An 18,449-nucleotide genomic window follows, 5' to 3' on the forward strand; every position below is an offset into this window, starting at 1 on the left:
ACCAAAAAAAAAAAAAGAAAAGAAAACAGAGGGCTTTACGTCATTGATTTCTTTGACTTTTTCAAGCGATTAAACAAATCCGACCGTTTGATTCAAGTTTCAGTCCATGTTTTTTATTGCAAGCTGACAAAATTGAGCAATTGGGTTACTTCAAATTCAAGATCTTTTTTTAATAAACCAAAGAGAAACTTAAAAAAATGGTAAAGAATTAAAGAAAACAGAGAAAGAGTGGAATGATGAGATTAGAGAAAAGAAAACAAAAGCTGAATCCACAAAGCCAACTCTCTTTTGCATAAACAAACCGACATGAAATTCAAGAGAGAGAAATGGATTCAAACAATATAAAAGAAATTAAAGTGAAAAGTTCGTATTAAGCACAAAAATTTTGGAAAAACAGAGACATTTTTTTTCTGAAAATGAATGCTATTTGATAATTTTCTCCGCCCCCAATTTCTTCATTTCTTCTCTGTTCTTCACAGTTTGTTCATATTCCACCATTAATGGGGGCTCGCTGCTCCAAATTCTCCTTCTGCTGGTTCCACTCCCACCTCAAACCCTCTGTTTTGGAGTCCTCTGATTTGGGTATCTTCCGTTTTTAATCTCCTCTGCTTAATCTCTGTAAAACCCATTAGTTCTTTTTGCATTTTCTTTGAGTTTCTTTCGCCATTGATTGCAGAAAATGCTAACAAAAACGACCGGAACTTATGGCCGAGTTTCACCCAGTTCAGCTTCGAGCGGCTGAAGGCGGCCACCGGCGGGTTTTCGTCGGAGAATATCGTGTCGGAGCATGGAGAAAAAGCCCCTAATGTCGTTTACAAAGGGAAGCTCGATAATGGGCGATGGATCGCCGTTAAGCGGTTCAACAAGCTCGCATGGCCCGATTCTCGCCAATTTCTTGTTCGTTAACTTGCTTTGATTCTCAAATGTGTTTTGTTTTGCTTAATTTGTGTCTGAAATTGATGGGTTTTTGATGTAATTCAGGAAGAAGCAAGATCGGTGGGGAACTTGAGGAGTGAGCGGTTGGCGAACTTAATTGGATGTTGCTGTGAAGGCGAGGAGAGGCTGCTTGTGGCAGAGTTCATGGCTAATGAAACTCTTGCTAAACATCTCTTTCACTGTAAGTTCTTGCAAGGATTTCATTACCCAAATCTTGTGATTGTTTGTGAATTATTAGGAACTTTGTGAATGGAATGTTGGAAAGTGGAAGAGATTTGAGTGTGTTCATAGCTGTTCTTCATTTGTGATGATATGAATGTTAGGGGAGACACATCCAATGAAATGGGCAATGAGATTAAGGGTGGCATTATATTTAGCTCAAGCTTTGGAGTATTGCAGTGCCAAGGGACGAGCGTTGTACCACGATCTAAACGCTTATCGAGTTTTGTTCGATCAAGTTAGTGTTTTCTTCCTTGTCTTGTCTGATGAGGTTTTATGTTTTAGTGTTGTGATTTTGGAGTGTTTTGTTTAGGATGGCAATCCAAGGCTATCGTGCTTTGGGCTTATGAAGAACAGTAGGGATGGAAAGAGTTATAGTACGAATCTGGCGTTTACCCCGCCCGAGTACTTGAGAACAGGTATGTTCTTATACTGATGCATAAAACTTGAGTGAAAAACGCCACAAGATGATGAATCGAAGGTTCTGTTAGATCCCAGATCGATGGGGAGGAAAACGAAACACCCTTTATAAGGGCGTGGAAACTTCTTCCTAGCATATGCGTTTTAAAAACCTTGAGGAGAAGCTCGAGAGGGAAAACTCAAAGAGGATTGTATCTGTTAACGGTGGACTTGGCTGTTACAAATGGTAGTAAAACCAGACACTGGGTGGTGTGCCAATGATGACGCTGGACCCCAGGAAGGTGGATTGTGAGATCCCACATCGGTTAGAGAGGAGAACGAAACATTCTTTATAAGGGTGTGGAAACCTCACCCTGGTAGACGAGTTTTAAAAACTTTGAGGGGAAGCCCAACAGAGAAATCCCAAAAAGAACAATATCTGCTAGCGATTTTGGCTGTTACAAGCTCTGTTCATTGTCATATCACGTGTTGGCATTGAAAAAAACTATTTTTATGTTCTTCTTTAGTCTAAAGAACGCATTTGTTCGATGGGTTCTTATTAGAATGGTTAAACGTGTTTTTTTGGCAGGTCGAGTGACACCGGAAAGTGTGGTTTATAGCTATGGTACCCTGCTGCTTGATCTTCTTAGTGGCAAACATATTCCCCCCAGCCATGTAAGTTCTTTCCTGATCCTGTTTGATTTTTAGCGTAGTTTCCACTGAAGCAGCAAAGTATCCATGATTGCTTGTGCTTGTATGAGTTCAGGCACTTGATCTAATTCGTGGGAAGAACTTCTTGATGCTAATGGATTCTGCATTGGAAGGCCATTTCTCAAATGATGATGGAACTGAGTTAGTGAGGTTAGCTTCCCGCTGTTTACAGTACGAAGCTCGGGAGAGGCCGAACGCGAAGTCTCTTGTGACTGCTCTCTTGCCACTTCAGAAAGATTCAGAGGTTTGCACTGTGAATTGTCTCGATGTATTATTTGTTGGAGTCGTCTTCTAAAACGCTCCGATCACTGATCAAATTGTTTTCGAGCAGGTTGCGTCTTATGTTTTGATGGGCATCGAACATGAGAATGCATCCTCAACCGAACCACTATCGTTAACACCATTTGGCGAAGCGTGCTTGAGAAAGGATCTTACTGCCATACATGAAATGCTGGACAAGAATGGATACAAGGATGATGAGGGCATTGCCAATGAGGTTGGCCTCTACTAGTTTATATTCGAGTTTTTCTTTCGAAAGGCTACATGGGACACAACGTGTGATATCCCCACATTGGAGGTGAACGAAACACCCTTTATAAGGGTATGGAAACCTTTCCTAGCAAACGCATTTTAAAGCTTGGAGGGAAATCCGAAAGGGAAAGCCCAAAGAGGAGGTGAACGAAACACCCTTTATAAGGGTATGGAAACCTTTCCTAGCAAACACATTTGAAAGCTTTGAGGGAAATCCGAAAGGGAAAGCCCAAATAGGAGGTGAACGAAACACCCTTTATAAGGGTATGGAAACCTTTCCTAGCAGACGCATTTTAAAGCTTTGAGGAAAATCTGAAAGGGAAAGCCCAAAGAGGACAATATCTGCTAGCAGTGGGTTTGGGCCGTTACACAACGATATCACTAACCCAACACACGATGTCGTTTACAATGTCATGCTCTCTCGTCTCTTGTCGAAAACGAATCCTAACTCATTTCATTTCATGGGCCTTTCAGCTTTCGTTTCAAATGTGGACCAGTCAAATGCAGGAGACTCTGAATTCCAAGAAACATGGAGATACAGCTTTCAGAGCTAGAGACTTCGCCACTGCCATTGATTGCTATACACAAGTGAGTGGTCCTTACTCATTTTGAACTGTCTTTTGAACTCCTCCCAAGTCATAACATAATCACCTCTGTAGTTCATTGATGGCGGGACGATGGTATCACCGACGGTGTACGCACGGCGCTGTTTATCGTACCTGATGAGCGAGATGGGGCAAGAAGCTCTAGGAGATGCAATGCAGGCTCAGGCAATATCTCCAGAATGGGCGACTGCTCTGTATCTTCAAGCAACATGCCTGTTCAGCCTTGGGATGGAGAATGAAGCACAAGAAGCTCTAAAAGAGGGCACTAAATTTGAAGCCAAAAAGAACAAAAACTGAGCAAAAGAATTGCAGGGGTTGTTGTTCTTCATTGTTTTTATGCCCTTCTTTTATCTATATTGTAGCTTCTTTTTCTTGTATCTATCTTTCTTTTTTCTCATTACTATTATTTTTTTTTTTTTTTGAAGTTTTGCTCTGCAAACTTCACCATTTTGTTGTTACATACAAGAATACTGTAAAAGGTTGTTGTGGCTTTGTTAATCCATTACTGTGGTTTCTTGTGACCAATTGTTTACCATTTTCTTATAACCAAACTATATTAAAGAAACCGCTATTTAGGTCGAACGAAGAATTAATGGTTGCTCTGCGTACTTTCACCAAATAAGAAGTTAGAAATTAAACTCTATGATTCGATATTGAAGACTCAAAATTGAAAGATTGGACGTTTATTACCTACTTTTTAATTATTATTTTTAAAATTTATAGACCTAACTTAAAGATCGAAACCTTTCTTTGTACACAACCGTTTTATGACCGCATATTGAAATGAAACAACCAAGATATGACAAAAGCAAATACAATACAAGCAAGAAGAAAATTCAGGACTCGATGAACCTGCCAAAACCTCCGACCACCATCGGGAGAAGCAGCCACCGATGCTGCAACCGTGGTTGTCGATAGTGTCCCATTGTTTAACTCGTGGAGTTGCTCCATTTGTTCGAGTTCATGTACTCCTACATTTTGTACAATAGAATGGCATATCTCACACGTCCTAACCAAAGAAAAAAAAGGACCATTTAAGAAGATACATATGTTAAGAATGATACAAATAATGTACCGTCAAGACATCTAATCTCCTCTTTATTAAAGACATACACTCTAAAAATAAATCAATGAGAGATTCTAATGTGTATGAAGGGTAAGGGAATAATATTATAAGGTAGAGAGTTAATGAAGTGAAGACAAATTGAATAACTTTTTTATAATGCTTCGTTTCTCAATTCCATATTCTATTCCATTCCATTCCTTTTGGCTAAGATTGCATTGTTTTTGTTTTAATTTTTTCCTTTCTATAGCCTTCTCAAGCTTTCCCAAAAACACTAAAAAAAGATCCCAACTAAGAACCTATCTATATTCAAATTCTCAGCAGATCAGTTTAAGAATCGTGAAATCGGAAAGGGATTTGAAATTAAAACTCACTTGTTTCCTCTGATTTTGAACCAAGCTTCAGCACAATGCTTGTGGGCAGCAGCCAAATCATTCTTACAAGAACAGCCCAATTCAATTGCAGTTCCACACTCACTACTGTTGCTCTCCAACCCCAAATGGCAAATCCTACAATCCCTCTCTGAATGCACCTTCACTTCACCCGCCTCCGCCCGCCGTCCGCCGTCACCACCACGACCCCCTTCCTCCAAATCAACTCCGGCTGTCTCCAAAGCCGCCATTTTTAAGAAACCCCTGAATCAGAAACTCAAAAAGCCATGAAATTTAGCCACAGAAGAGAATAAAGGAAGATGGGTTCAGTGCTAAAGAGTTCCGAATTGGATTCATCAGATTGAGAAGAGGGCTGGTTCGTAATCCTAGAATGCAATGTTTTGGATTTGGACAAATATATGTCGGAGATGAACCGTGTTTGGCTGAGGGGGAAAAAAAAAAGAGTTTAATAATAAAAATGAATTTGGAGTTAGGAGTTGTCGCTTTGCTGGGCTGCTCGCCTTGTTCTACGGATGTTATGAGAATAGAAAGAATGACTTTTTACTGTGCAAAAAGACTGTTTCTCTCCCAGGGGAAAATATCCCATCAATGTAAACCAGGGGCACTTTTGACATTTCCCTCAACAACTTTCCATTATTCAAAAAAAATTCCCCTCAAAATTCATTTTGTAGATGCTAAAAGAGTATTAAATTATTAAAGGAATCAGAAAAAAAAGAGTAAAAAGGAAAATATTAACATATGAATTCAATTGCGTAGGTATTATACAGAGAGTCATGTGGGATTTACTATCATCCTAAAATAATTGTAGGAAATGCAAATGCAAAATGTGGGGACGGTATTTCAATACCTATTTGATGGAGTAAAGTTCAAACAAATTATGGAGCAGTTGGAAGCTAGGTCAATTGCTATAGTACCTTCCAATAATTCGCAACTCATTATTCCCATGCTTAATAGATCGACTAAAATACCACAAACATTCAATAATTCTTAACTTTTGCAATTAAATATCCAGGTCTCAATCAATTCAATCAAAATTCGTGACTCTAATTCGACGAAAATTTATAAAAATTTGTCAATTCATACCTAGATGTTCGATTCCTGTGTAACAAATCATTACCTTCAAACGTCTAATCCTCGTATATTTCCAGACAGACGTTTTATTCCTATGATCAAACAAAACTCTCAATCCAGAAATCAGTACAGAAAATACAAATATGAACATCAAATGAGAATTTGAACTAAGAAAACCAAACAAATGGTATATGATAAAGGTCAGCAGCTTACTTTGTTGCTCAATCCAGACTCCACAAGCATTGAAATGGGAACTGACTTTCATGAGTAAGTTCAACAAGACATCAGAAACATGCATTCTTTCCATAACCGTTCACTGATTCAGCTATGGCTCACTTCAGTAGGCAGCCAAATGAATAAAATAGTATAACGTCAAATGAATCAGAAGGGGAACAGATTGGACAATGATAAAAGAGATTATATAATATCAACAAAGAGCAGTAACCCACCATTTCCACATAAGGCTACCGCTTTTTTTCTGGAATAAATCAAACAAATAGGGGCTCCCCCAAGGGCATGGGAATAAAGCTCTGTTCATTAACATGCGCTTGAATATGTGAATGCATATGAAAAACAGCCTCTATTAAATATAAAATAACCAATCATGTTATCCCAAAATAGAACATTAGAATTCTTCAAAGATACAGTAATCTGTGTACCAATGACAATCATCAGCCATCACATAGAAAAAAGATTCATAGTTCTACTAAATTAAAACTAACGAGCAGTTAGAATTATCTCCGATCTCTACCACCACGATGAAGGCCATAGCTTCCGTTTGCCCTGAAACAAAGAGCTGGAAATTAAAGGGGGGAAAAGAGAGACAGAAAAAGAACGGAAGAGGGAAAGGAAATATCCAATAAATGAGCTATAACAACCAAGAGTATCGATACTGCATCTCTAAAATTTACGAAGAAGAAGGAAGACATGTCATAACGAGATTTCTAAGAGAAACCTATAGAGTTGCTCGTGTCAAGGCATAGACAATGGAGCACCGGATAAGACACTCACATTCAGACTTTATACAAGTGTAAGCTTTTCTCATCATAGAAGCTTAAGGAATTGTGATTTCAAGAACATGTTCAAGTCAATCACATAGACATTCACGTCAAGTGCCTACACTCCTGTTATGAGAGTAGAAATGCAGAATGCAATAGGTCATCTCAATTAGCTGTGCTTCACATTATACTTCGTTCTAAGTTTTATAACTATATTTTTCCTTTTACTTCTTTTTTGTTTGAGGGAATGGGGTGCACGGTAGATGCACAGGTCCATCCGCTCAAAAAAAAGGTGGAAAAAACGGAGATGGCAAGTGTAGTTTTCTAAAATGCCATATAAATATATAATGAATCCATGTGTATACAAACTTTAGTGTGCTCAGAAGGCATTGTGGCACAAGATCTGAAGGTTTCGGTTATCGGTAATGAACATAAGGAACATCCACTAACCATACCTTAATAAGAACAAGTACATGCACTGAGGTAGAAGAACCATACCTTTCCATAGTACAGTCATCAGGAACAGATTCCAGAAATGTTCATCAGCTGGAACAAGAATGCACGAAATTTCAGGGACTATATGTAATTGACAAAGTTTTGCCCCTCTCAACTCACACAGTTCCGTTCATGTTCATAAAATTTCCAAACTCAAAGAGTTTGTGGTCAGAAACAAAAAACAGGACTCTGGAAACTTAGACATGAGGGTCACTTGACTTGCCCCTTATCCATGATTCCTAGCAGCAGAGACAAGCTGTACAGATGGTAAAGGGTAAAACAAACTAATCACAAAACAAAATACATATCCAATAAACTCCAAAAATTCTCCAGTGTGCTTGAGGAAACACCTCCTATCAGTGCCATAAATATATAAATTAGGTCAATTCTTGTAGTCTGAAGGGATCGCATAAACAATCGTTGTTAAAATAAATCATATCTGCTACTGGCAAAGTCTCTTATAAACGCCCCACTTGCATCTGAGAACCATTTAATCTTCCAGCCGAATCTCCCATTGCTCTGACACTGCCATTCTCCAATCCACTTTTAAGCCAAGCAAGGTTACTTATGTCAGTTGCAATTGCAGCTAGTTCAAAGCTGGTAAAGGATGGTGGCGGCTCTGAGAAGTCCACAAATTCTGGCCCTAATAAGGAGTCCATTGTAGATCCCTGGTTATAACTCTCGCAACAACCATGACCACATTGATGAGGCACTGATCGATCACAATAAACACCTTCAAGCAATTTGCTAGCTTCCACGTCTGGTGTTGATGCTTGAATCAGTGGGCCTTGCATGGGAACAGGTCGTAAAAATGCCCTCAAAGACTCTTGGCCATCCGAAGGATTATATACACTAAAAGCACTTACTCGAGCCACTGGCCTGAAAAGAGTAGGCTGTTCTTGTTCTTTGACTTCATGACTAAATTGACCCTCAATAGCCATAGGGACCTTGTCTTCAAACTGATCATCAATATGCTCCCGTGAGCAGGTGTCTTTTCCTTCCAAGGATTTAAAGGAATTTACATCTCCACATGAAAGGGTTTCTTCCGATGATCCCTTGGTTTTTTCTAAACTAGCATCATCCACAGTGTTCCCAGACTTGATTCTTTCAAGCTCTGTACATCGACGCCGTAAAGTGGAATTCCAATGATTCTTTATAGCATTATCCGTTCTCCCAGGCAAGAGTCGAGCAATTGCTGCCCATTTGTTTCCATGTACTGCATGAGCTGCAACAATGATCCTGTCCTCCTCATCTGAAGACACTTGTATCTTTTAAACCACTTTCAGGAATAATTTTGCACAACTATATCAACAAATGACAACATTAAAGCAGGATACAACCAGGATGAATTATCACTATGCATATCTTTACCCATCTATAGAAGCATTGATATGCAACACACATAAATAACAGGAAAAGTGCACCACATAAAAACAATATAAGAGAAAATGTATGTCCTATATGCTAAATGCTCCATTGTTTTAATTGGTTTATCTGACTAAGTAGTTTATCGATCACATACCTTTAACTTAGTGTTAAATATTTGCTACCAACATATATCAGATAAATCTCATGCTGAACTCTTAAATGTTTGAGAATGATTTTAGAAAACCTCTGCCTTCACGCAGAGAATTTTGAATTTCATAACAATTAACTATTGATCTCTAAATTTAGCTTATAAAGACATTACCAAGAATAAAAAGCAAATGAACAAAAATGAAATCCACGTCATGCTTGTTCGTGTTCGTGTTCAGTAGTTTACCCAGTATTGAACTAGGCCAAAAGAAAAAATGTCATTTTCATTGATATTTATGATGGCATCACATTAGAGTCCCTACTAGACGAAAAAGAAATTGTGGAATAGAACAATGTCCAACAAAACAATTAAGGCTTCGACGAGAAAAATATATATAAGTAGAATTGACAGGGATAAAATATCTGAATTCTAAATCAAGAAGCATATAACTCAATTCTCTTCTCCAGACGCTCAACACTAAAAACCATCCAAAATCGGACCGACAAATGAAATATAAGAATCAGATGAGGCAATGAGTGATTACGGATAGAGTCTAATACCAGTAAATGGCTTGCGCTTCACGGAAGGATCGAGTTGGTTACACCACCTAAGGCGGCAAGACTTTCCGGATCGCCCAGCAATTCCCCGAGCAATCAAACTCCAATTCCGCGCACCGAACTTGCCCACGAGGCGGCTGAGTATCGCATCCTCTTCAGGAGACCAAGGTCCTTTTACTCTATCTTTGCCGCCTCGGCCACCAGTTGATTCACCCTCCCCAACCATCGGCACAGCGTCGTCCCCGCTGGCGCAGTCTGCAACGGAAACAACGGCATCGCATGCATCTACTCCTCCTCCTTCGGCGACAGTAGCATCGACCTCGGCGGCAGAAGCGGCCTCCATCACCGGACTGTCGCCACCAACCGTCCACGGAACTCAGTCACCTTATTGACTTAACCGCTCTCCTTCCAAATTTCAATACGAAATAAAGACGACCGAGTGAATTTATAGGGCAAATGTTTCGGAATCTCTTTCTTTCCCAATTACCAAACCGTCCATTACGAAACTACCTTTTTACCCTCCTCTCCTCTCTCGCCTAACCCACATCGGAATTTTTATCCCTTTTTACCGATCATTCGGCAGACTTATTAAAAGCTAAATTAATTAAAATATACTCTGAAAAATATTTTCCAACATTAAAAAAAATTAAAATTAAAATTATTTTTTTTAATTAATATATTTCTAAAATACTTTCGCCCTTATTTTTAGATCTAAATAATTAGTACTCTATTTAAAAAATACTTCAATTTTTTTTTTAATTCAAAAAAATATTTTTAGTATTAGTACTAAAATTTTAAAATTAGTATTTACCTTCTTTAATTTAAAAAAAATTAAAAAATTATTACTATGAATATATGGACAAGAACTACCCATTGACACCTCGTAAATTATCTCTGAAGGTGATATCTTTCATCAAATACGAACTTTACCTAAACTAAAAATTGTTTCCATAAATTTGATATTCGTTTATTTTTTAAACCCTTTTAAAAATTTAATAAAAATAAGAATATTTTATGGCATTATTAAAAAAAATTAAGTTATGGGATATTTTTCTAGAGAAAATATAAACTTAATTTATATTTTTGTAATAATGAAAATAATAAATAAAATATAATATAATTTTTTATCCAAAAAAAGAAAAAAGGTTCACAATATAAGCCCATCTTGATTTTGATTTATTAAATTTGGAAATTATTGGGCTTTACGAGGGCCCAATTAAAAAGCCCAGATAAAAAGCCTAATCCAACTCAACGGATCCATCTCGCATTGGACTCTCGACGAAGCATAGTCACAGAAAAGAGCGAGATAAAGTGGGACCCAAAATCGCATCAACCGTTGCGAGCCTCACAATCCTTCACTGAAACTATGAAACAAATTCAATCAAATTCAGAACCCAACCAGCGCCAGAGAAGGGAACGAAGAAGAAGAAGAAGAAGAAGAGGAAGAGGAATCTTCATCGTCATCATCAATGGCTTCCGCCACAGCAACGGCGTCGCCTTGCCATCTATCATCGCCAGTAGTCTCTCGCTCTCTATCTCGTCTCTCTCCATTTCACCTCTCCGTCTCATCCTCCGTTCATCCGCCATGCCGTGGAAAGAGAAGGTACGGCGGTGCTACTGAAGTCCGGTGCGCGGCGGTCGGAGCAGCGAAAGAGGCGGAAACGAAAAGGAAAGGCACGTTTCAGATCGAGACGTTGACGAATTGGTTGCTGAAGCAGGAGCAAGCGGGAGTGATCGACGCGGAACTGACGATTGTGCTTTCGAGCATTTCTATGGCGTGTAAGCAAATAGCTTCGCTGGTGCAGAGAGCGAGTATTTCGAACTTGACTGGAGTTCAGGGAGCCGTCAATGTTCAGGGAGAGGACCAGAAAAAGCTCGACGTTGTCTCTAATGAGGTGCGTGAGTTCGTACTCTGCTCTAGAACAATCACCAGAAATGAGATTGTTAGGACTCTTAATCTTTTCTTAGTTTTGTTATCTGAAACTGAAAACCTTTGTTTCTTTTTCTAAAAAAAAGAAATCTATTGTTTAGATGAAAATTATGGTAGAGAATGATGAGAAAATAAATAGAATTTTGAAAAACAAAAAGAAAATGTGTTGTTCTGTGCTTTTAAGTTCTAGTTTAACAAGCAAATACATTGCCATAGGTGTTCTCCAATTGCTTGAGATCAAGCGGGCGAACAGGGATTATAGCATCAGAGGAAGAAGATGTGCCAGTGGCCGTAGAAGAGAGCTACTCCGGCAACTATATCGTCGTATTTGATCCACTCGATGGCTCCTCCAACATCGATGCCGCCGTCTCCACCGGTTCCATTTTCGGCATCTACAGCCCCAACGACGAGTGCTTCGCTGACATCGGCGACGAGTCCACTGTAAGTCAATACCCCCATTCCCTTCTTTCCACAGCATTTCCTTAACTTTTCCCAAAAATGGGCCAACCCATATCATGCCCTCTATGTGACTGATGAAATGTCAACGAGCAGCTCGGCACAACAGAACAGAGGTGCGTTGTGAATGTGTGTCAGCCAGGAAGCAACCTGCTCGCCGCTGGCTATTGCATGTACTCAAGCTCCGTAATCTTCGTGCTCACCATTGGACAAGGCGTTTTTGCCTTTACCTTAGACCCCATGTATGGAGAATTTGTGCTAACACAGGAGGACATCAAAATTCCCAAGGCGGGGAAGATTTATGCCTTTAATGAGGGGAATTATCAGTTGTGGGATGACAAGTTGAAGAAGTACATCGATGATTTGAAAGATCCAGGCCCCAGTGGGAAGCCATATTCTGCTAGATATATTGGTAGTTTGGTCGGTGATTTCCATAGAACCCTGCTTTATGGTGGCATTTATGGGTATCCTAGAGACAAGAAGAGCAAGAACGGGAAGCTGAGGCTCTTGTATGAGTGTGCACCAATGAGCTTTATAGTGGAACAAGCTGGGGGCAAAGGCTCTGATGGCCATCAGAGAATTCTCGACATACAACCAACAGAGGTTAGTTCCTCTAATCCATATAATTTCACTCTCGAGCCTTAACAATGTGTCAACCTACCGACTTGAATAGATGGATAGAATTTTATATACCATACTTAAATTGTTATTTGATAACATAGGACAATTTCCCTCGAACAAAGTACACTATAGAGCCTCCCCTAAAGTCTATAGAGCCCTCAAACAGCCTCCCCTTAATCGAGGCTCAACTCCTTTGGAGTCTTCAAACAAAGTACACCCTTTGTTCGACATTTGAGTCACTTTTGACTATACCTTCGAGACTCACAACTTTTTTGTTCGACATTTGAGGATTCTATTGACATGACTAAGTTAAGGGATCACTCTAATACCATGTCAGAAACTACAACCTTGAGCATAAGCTCCCAAAAATGCCTATATCAATAAAGATGTATTCCTTACCTATAATCCCATGATCAACCCCTTAATAAGCCGACGTAGGACTATTCTCTCAACAATTCTCACTAGATTTGAGTCCGAAGATTCTCATTTTGTTTTGATTTTGTGTTTTGGAATAGATTCATCAACGTGTGCCTCTGTATATTGGGAGCGTGGACGAAGTGGAGAAGGTGGAGAAGTATTTAGCTTGAATGAGGGTTTTGGTTGATTGGAGATGAAGAAAAAAGGTATATTAGTTTTATTCTGTTCTTGTAAAGTTGATTTCAATACTGAATAAATACTTCTGGCTTGTGCACTTAAATTTGCTTCCACATGAAAAGCCTAATCCATGTCCAAACAACAGCATTACTTCATCTGTTTGTGCTGTGGGAATAGAAAGGGTCTAGAAAAAATGAGATTGAGGACCCAACACCTTCAAAACAACACCATTATTTCTCCCAAAAGTATTAAACCTTCTTTTGTTCCATTTTTCTAGATGTGATCCTTAGTTTTTCAACATAGATTTGAGTTGGACTTGTATGGACTTAGTAACTTAATTCTATTAATGCAAACATTTTAAGTAAATTTAATAACAAGAAAATTTTTAATAGCAATATTTTACTTCTTCAAAACATTGAGTTCTGATTTCTCTGGCTATCGATTTCTTTTCTTTTCTTTTGTCTCCCTTTGCATAATTTTTAAAGATTTGAGTATACGAAAAAGCAAAAGTTAGCAAGTTGATTTTTCATATTTCTTGTCTGATTGAAGTTACGTCATCCCATCATTCCTACCTGAAAGGGTGAGTTGATGTTATGGTGGTGTCTCACCCTAATTGCTCAATTGTTAATCGAGCTAAACCATCCTCATCTTTTAATCAAAATTGCTTATTGGAATGTTGTCGTTTAAACACAGATTGACCACCGATACAATCAATTTTCAAACTCCACTAGATCTTGCTATTAGAAAGCAGAAGAATAATAGTTTAAAGAAGAAGAATATTCTATTTGCTTCCCATGCCTAAATATAATGATTAGCAAATTATATTAGACTAATGTCGAGCTTAATAGTATGTCAACGAGCTAAAGTCTATATTATCTATCAAGTTAGATGTACAAATTCATCTATCTCAAACTAAAAACGATTCTCTTATCTCATAAATGACTTAGTAACACTAACAAATTGATTACACTTTCAATGGCTACGAACAATTACGGTTTAAATAATCAAAACAAAGATGGTAAATTGTCTGTTTAACTATAACAATAACCACAAACAAACAAATCTGAAAGATCTAGCGATAAAGTTAATAAATTGTCTGAGGCGCACCTATAAAGCACTATCACAAAGACAATCATTCAAATGCAAAGCAAACTAAAACGATCGTCTTAAATCGTCTTAATAGGATATAACGACTAATTTTTCTCGAACGACAACTTCAAACTATAGATTCGAGCGAAACTCTTCCATATTTGTTTTCTTGAAGAAAATAAAATTAAATATTGAAGCATATGTCAAAAGTACTAATTGATTGATTACTTGGAAGTGTTGGACGAAAGTCTTACATCACCTTATTTAGAGAATGATCATGGGTTCATAATTAAAGAACACGAGGTCTAGAATGATCATGGGTTCATAATCAAAGGATACGAGGCCTTTTGGGAAGCCCAAAGCAAATCCATGAGAACTTATGCTCAAAGTGGACAATATCATACTGTTATGGAGAGTCGTGTTCATCTAACATGGTATCAGAGTCATGCTAATAAAATCTTCAAATATGGAACAAAAGTATTGTGAGCCTCGAAGGCACAGTAAAAAAATGACTAAGACTCCAAAAGAAAAGGAGTCGAGTCTCAATTAAAGGGAGACGTATTTTGTTCGAGGGAAGTGTTGAATGAACGTCCCACATCAGTAGTACTATCTCCATAGGAATGAGACCTTTTGAGAAAATACAAAGTAAAGTTTATTCTCAAAATGGACAATATCGTACGGTTACAGAGAGCCTTGTTCACGTCTCACCGCACAAACTCTTAGAGAATCACACAATGGTTTCACAAAGGTGATAAGCCACCAATAACAACTTCAACACACAACACAGAGTGAAGAGAGAGAAGATGATTCGTACCATTTCATCCTCTCCTCAACAAGCTCTCCTCTCCACCAATTTTTTCTCCAGCTCCGCCCGTTTCCCGTCTCCCAATTTCCACACCCACCGCTCTTACACCTTCTCCGTCGCTCCGGCAGCCAAGTTTCCGATTAGAGCGGTGAGCTTGGGAACGACCGACCCGGAGATCCGACCGAAGAACCCGAGACGAGCTGGATTCGACGTAGAAAACCTTACCACATGGTTGCTGAAGCAGGAACAATCGGGGCAAATCGATGCCGAACTCACCATCGTCCTCTCCAGCATCTCTCTCGCTTGCAAACAGATCGCTTCGCTGCTGCAGAGATCCAGCATTATCAACCTCACCGGCGCCCATGGTACTATTAATGTCCAAGGTGAAGACCAGAAGAAACTAGACGTCATCTCCAACGAGGTGATTTATTAGGGTTTGTTTTTTGAGTTAATTTCTGCTTCTTCTGGTTCCGTCGGTGTCTAGATTTTTGAATAAGTTTAGAACGGCGTGATTAATTACCTAAAACTTTTGTTAATGCAACATCAATTGTCTGTTAATGAAATCCATTAATGTTTACATGGAGAAATTTTTCAGTTGTTCTGCAGCTGCCTTAGATCGACTGGGCGCACAGGGATCATAGCTTCCGAGGAAGAAGACGTACCAGTTGCGGTGGAGGAAACTTACTCTGGAAACTACGTCGTTGTGTTTGATCCCATTGATGGCTCGGCCAACATTGACACCGCCTTGACCACTGGTTCCATCTTTGGCATTTATGCGCCTGATAAGCAATGCCTCTTCGACATTGACGATGACTCTACGGTAATTCATCTTCTTCCCCTTACATATATGAATGTTTCTCAAAGCCATCTGCCATTTTTTATGTCTCTCTGCAACACTTCTTCAAAATATTGTCTGAAACTTTTACTCAATGCTCTGATTTTAAAATGTTTGATATGGGAAAGGGTAATTCATCTTCTTCCCCTTACATATATGAATGTTTCTCAAAGCCATCTGCCATTTTTTATGTCTCTCTGCAACACTTCTTCAAAAGATTGTCTGAAACTTTTACTCAATGCTCTGATTTTAAAATGTTTGATATGGGAAAGATGTAGCATGCATTTAGATGGTGGGTGTATTTGGAATCACCACCCCATAATAATAGTATGATATTATCTACTCTAATGTCTTTCTGACTTATAAACCCATGATCAACCCCTTAATTGGATGATGTGAGACACCTCTCTCGAACAAAGTACATCTTAGAGCCTCTCTTGAAGCTTATGGAGCCCTCGAGCAGCCTCCCCTTAATCGAAGCTCGACTCCTTCTTCTCTAGAGCCATCAAACTAAGTACATTTGTGAGTCACTTTTGACTATACCTTCGAGACTCACAATTTCTTTGTTCGACATTTGAGGATTCTATTGACATGACTAAGTTAAGACATGGCTAAGTTAAGGCAGGACTCTGATGCCATGTTAGGAATCTCGGACCTCCATAATGGTATGATTTTGTCTACTTTGATCATAAACTCTCGTAGTTTTGCTTTTGATTTCCCAAAAAAATTATATGTCAATAGACCTATAATCCTCAATAGGCTATAAACCTATGATGAACCCTTTCATTAGCCGATGTGGAACATCTCTCTCAACAATCCTCCATAGGAACTCATGTCATTTGTGCTTGAGTTGTGATTAACATTGGTTTATAAGATTATGTGAGTCTACTTACCGTTGAATCCAATATTAAAATTCGGATGAATGGATCATTCTCATTTTCTTATAGCTTAATCAAGAAGAACAAAAATGCATCATGAATGTATGCCAACCAGGAAGCAACCTATTGGCAGCTGGTTACTGCCTCTATTCAAGCTCAGTTGTGTTCACAATCTCCATAGGAAAAGGAGTTTTTTCCTTCACTTTGGACCCAACCTATGGAGAATTTGTGTTAACTCATCCCAACATCAAGATACCAAGCTTGGGAAAGATCTATTCTTTCAATGAAGGAAACTACGATCTATGGGACGACAAGTTGAAGAAATACATCGATCATCTCCGACAACCGACGTCCTCAGGCAAGTCCTACTCTGGCCGTTATATCGGCTGTCTGGTGGGCGAAATCCATAGAATGCTGCTTGTTGGAGGCATCTACGGAAACCCTGCAAACGTGCACAATAAAAATGGGAACCTTAGATTGTTGTACGAGTGCGCGCCGATGAGCTACCTGATCGAACAAGCGGGAGGGAAGGCGATCGACGGTCAGGGGAGAATACTCGACATCATACCGATGGAGGTAATGTGATTATATGAGTGATGTTAATGCGATTGTAGGTTAAGGTTGTGGATATATATAGTATGAGATGTTAATGTAAATTTTGATGTGTTATTGGGCAGATTCACCAACGCTCACCAATATTTATTGGAAGCTCAGAGGAGGTGGAGAAATTGCAGAAGTTCTTGGCTTGATTCTGTAAAAAATTCTCCTTTAATTCCTCCAACATAAATTCCGACATTTTTGGACTTCGATTCATTGATAGAAATTGTTGTATATGCTCTGTTATTTAAGTTAGAGATTTAATATAAATTTTTAAGAAAAATTAATTTGCAAATGAAAGGGAGAGAGATGATAATATTTGATTTTTTATTTTTTAAAATATGGTTGGTTTTTCTAATTTTAAACATTTAAGATCTTAGAAAAAATTTTAAAACAAAAATATTACTTTGAAACTAATTAAAAAACTAGTGTTTGTAAATTTAATATGATTTTTTGTGAAAAAAAATGGTGAAAGGAAAGAGGAAGAAGGAAAAAAAAAACCACATCTTTTATTTTTTATTTTTCAACGACTGAGATCTGGAGATGTTCATGGGGCGGAGACGGAGAACGTTTGATATGAACTACCACCAAGGAATTTTCATACCTGTCGATTACAAGGCTGAGAGCCAAGAAGTTATATTCATGGTGAGCTCATCAAAGGAAATTTTAGAAGATGTTGGAGACTTCTCTCCAACAAATTTTGTACACTTATATTCAAGTTATGATGAGCACATCAAAGAAAATTTTAGAAAACGTTGGAGACCTCCCTTATATATTGTGCAAAATTGAGCTTCAATGAAGATTAAATACCCTCTAAGTTTTAATAATGACTAATAAGTACATTTCATTCATTGCCATATTTAATTATAATTTAAATATGTGTTTATCCTATTTTAGTTAGTTTTTAATATAAGAGTTAAGGTTATATTGTAATCACGTTACTAATAGTGAAATTATGCCAGTTATGGGTATTTCTTATTTATTAGCCAATTTAATTTAGGAGGAGTTAAATGTGTGACATAAGTTAAGGTTGTAAAGTCTATAAAGCTTTTTTTTTTTATTAGAGACCATTTTGAAATTAAAAAAAAATAGAATTTCTATTTTTTTTTAGCTTTAATGAGAGTTTCTTTGTTTTTTTTTTTTTTTTTTTG

The 18,449-nt window shown here is 38.2% G+C and overlaps 4 protein-coding genes across 4 annotated transcripts; 3 read left to right on the top strand and 1 right to left on the bottom strand.

The window, feature by feature from the left end:
• The first annotated feature begins 266 nt into the window (after positions 1-266).
• Positions 267-3,926, top strand: LOC111438140 (probable serine/threonine-protein kinase BSK3). Its single transcript, XM_023076084.1, has 10 exons — positions 267-582; positions 677-897; positions 982-1,117; positions 1,260-1,393; positions 1,469-1,574; positions 2,144-2,229; positions 2,321-2,509; positions 2,597-2,761; positions 3,271-3,384; positions 3,456-3,926. Exons 1-10 carry the CDS (start codon positions 501-503, stop codon positions 3,696-3,698), a joined length of 1,476 nt encoding a protein of 491 aa, XP_022931852.1. The 5' UTR covers positions 267-500; the 3' UTR covers positions 3,699-3,926.
• A 2,428-nt stretch (positions 3,927-6,354) lies between these two features.
• LOC111438143 (transcription factor MYB1) lies at positions 6,355-9,914 on the bottom strand. The gene is made up of 3 exons (XM_023076088.1): positions 9,497-9,914; positions 7,424-8,672; positions 6,355-6,710 (listed from the first exon to the last, which is right to left on the bottom strand). Exons 1-2 carry the CDS (start codon positions 9,834-9,836, stop codon positions 7,879-7,881), a joined length of 1,134 nt encoding a protein of 377 aa, XP_022931856.1. The 5' UTR covers positions 9,837-9,914; the 3' UTR covers positions 6,355-6,710; positions 7,424-7,878.
• A 971-nt stretch (positions 9,915-10,885) lies between these two features.
• Positions 10,886-13,286, top strand: LOC111438141 (fructose-1,6-bisphosphatase, chloroplastic). The gene is made up of 4 exons (XM_023076086.1): positions 10,886-11,388; positions 11,640-11,864; positions 11,976-12,482; positions 13,016-13,286. The coding sequence occupies exons 1-4, from the start codon at positions 10,963-10,965 to the stop codon at positions 13,085-13,087; spliced, it is 1,230 nt and encodes a 409-aa protein (XP_022931854.1). The 5' UTR covers positions 10,886-10,962; the 3' UTR covers positions 13,088-13,286.
• A 1,616-nt stretch (positions 13,287-14,902) lies between these two features.
• LOC111438142 (fructose-1,6-bisphosphatase 1, chloroplastic-like) lies at positions 14,903-17,549 on the top strand. The gene is made up of 4 exons (XM_023076087.1): positions 14,903-15,409; positions 15,584-15,808; positions 16,771-17,277; positions 17,379-17,549. Exons 1-4 carry the CDS (start codon positions 14,987-14,989, stop codon positions 17,448-17,450), a joined length of 1,227 nt encoding a protein of 408 aa, XP_022931855.1. The 5' UTR covers positions 14,903-14,986; the 3' UTR covers positions 17,451-17,549.
• Positions 17,550-18,449: the final 900 nt, after the last annotated feature.

The sequence above is a fragment of the Cucurbita moschata genome, unplaced genomic scaffold (genome assembly GCF_002738365.1).
Source record: "Cucurbita moschata cultivar Rifu unplaced genomic scaffold, Cmos_1.0 Cmo_Scf00072, whole genome shotgun sequence".
Classification (NCBI taxonomy): Eukaryota; Viridiplantae; Streptophyta; class Magnoliopsida; order Cucurbitales; family Cucurbitaceae; genus Cucurbita; species Cucurbita moschata.

Bases quoted from the DNA above. Each gene is read 5' to 3' on its own strand.
- LOC111438143 (XM_023076088.1), bottom strand. From the start codon at position 9,836: ATGGAGGCCGCTTCTGCCGCCGAGGTCGATGCTACTGTCGCCGAAGGA. The intron at 8,673-9,496 runs GTATTAGACTCT...AAGTGTCTTCAG, and splicing joins GAAGCGCAAGCCATTTACTG to ATGAGGAGGACAGGATCATT.
- LOC111438140 (XM_023076084.1), top strand. From the start codon at position 501: ATGGGGGCTCGCTGCTCCAAATTCTCCTTCTGCTGGTTCCACTCCCAC. The intron at 583-676 runs GTATCTTCCGTT...CATTGATTGCAG, and splicing joins TTTGGAGTCCTCTGATTTGG to AAAATGCTAACAAAAACGAC. The intron at 2,510-2,596 runs GTTTGCACTGTG...GTTTTCGAGCAG, and splicing joins CACTTCAGAAAGATTCAGAG to GTTGCGTCTTATGTTTTGAT.
- LOC111438141 (XM_023076086.1), top strand. From the start codon at position 10,963: ATGGCTTCCGCCACAGCAACGGCGTCGCCTTGCCATCTATCATCGCCA. The intron at 11,865-11,975 runs GTAAGTCAATAC...GTCAACGAGCAG, and splicing joins ACATCGGCGACGAGTCCACT to CTCGGCACAACAGAACAGAG. The intron at 12,483-13,015 runs GTTAGTTCCTCT...GTTTTGGAATAG, and splicing joins TCGACATACAACCAACAGAG to ATTCATCAACGTGTGCCTCT.
- LOC111438142 (XM_023076087.1), top strand. From the start codon at position 14,987: ATGATTCGTACCATTTCATCCTCTCCTCAACAAGCTCTCCTCTCCACC. The intron at 15,410-15,583 runs GTGATTTATTAG...GAAATTTTTCAG, and splicing joins TAGACGTCATCTCCAACGAG to TTGTTCTGCAGCTGCCTTAG. The intron at 17,278-17,378 runs GTAATGTGATTA...GTTATTGGGCAG, and splicing joins TCGACATCATACCGATGGAG to ATTCACCAACGCTCACCAAT.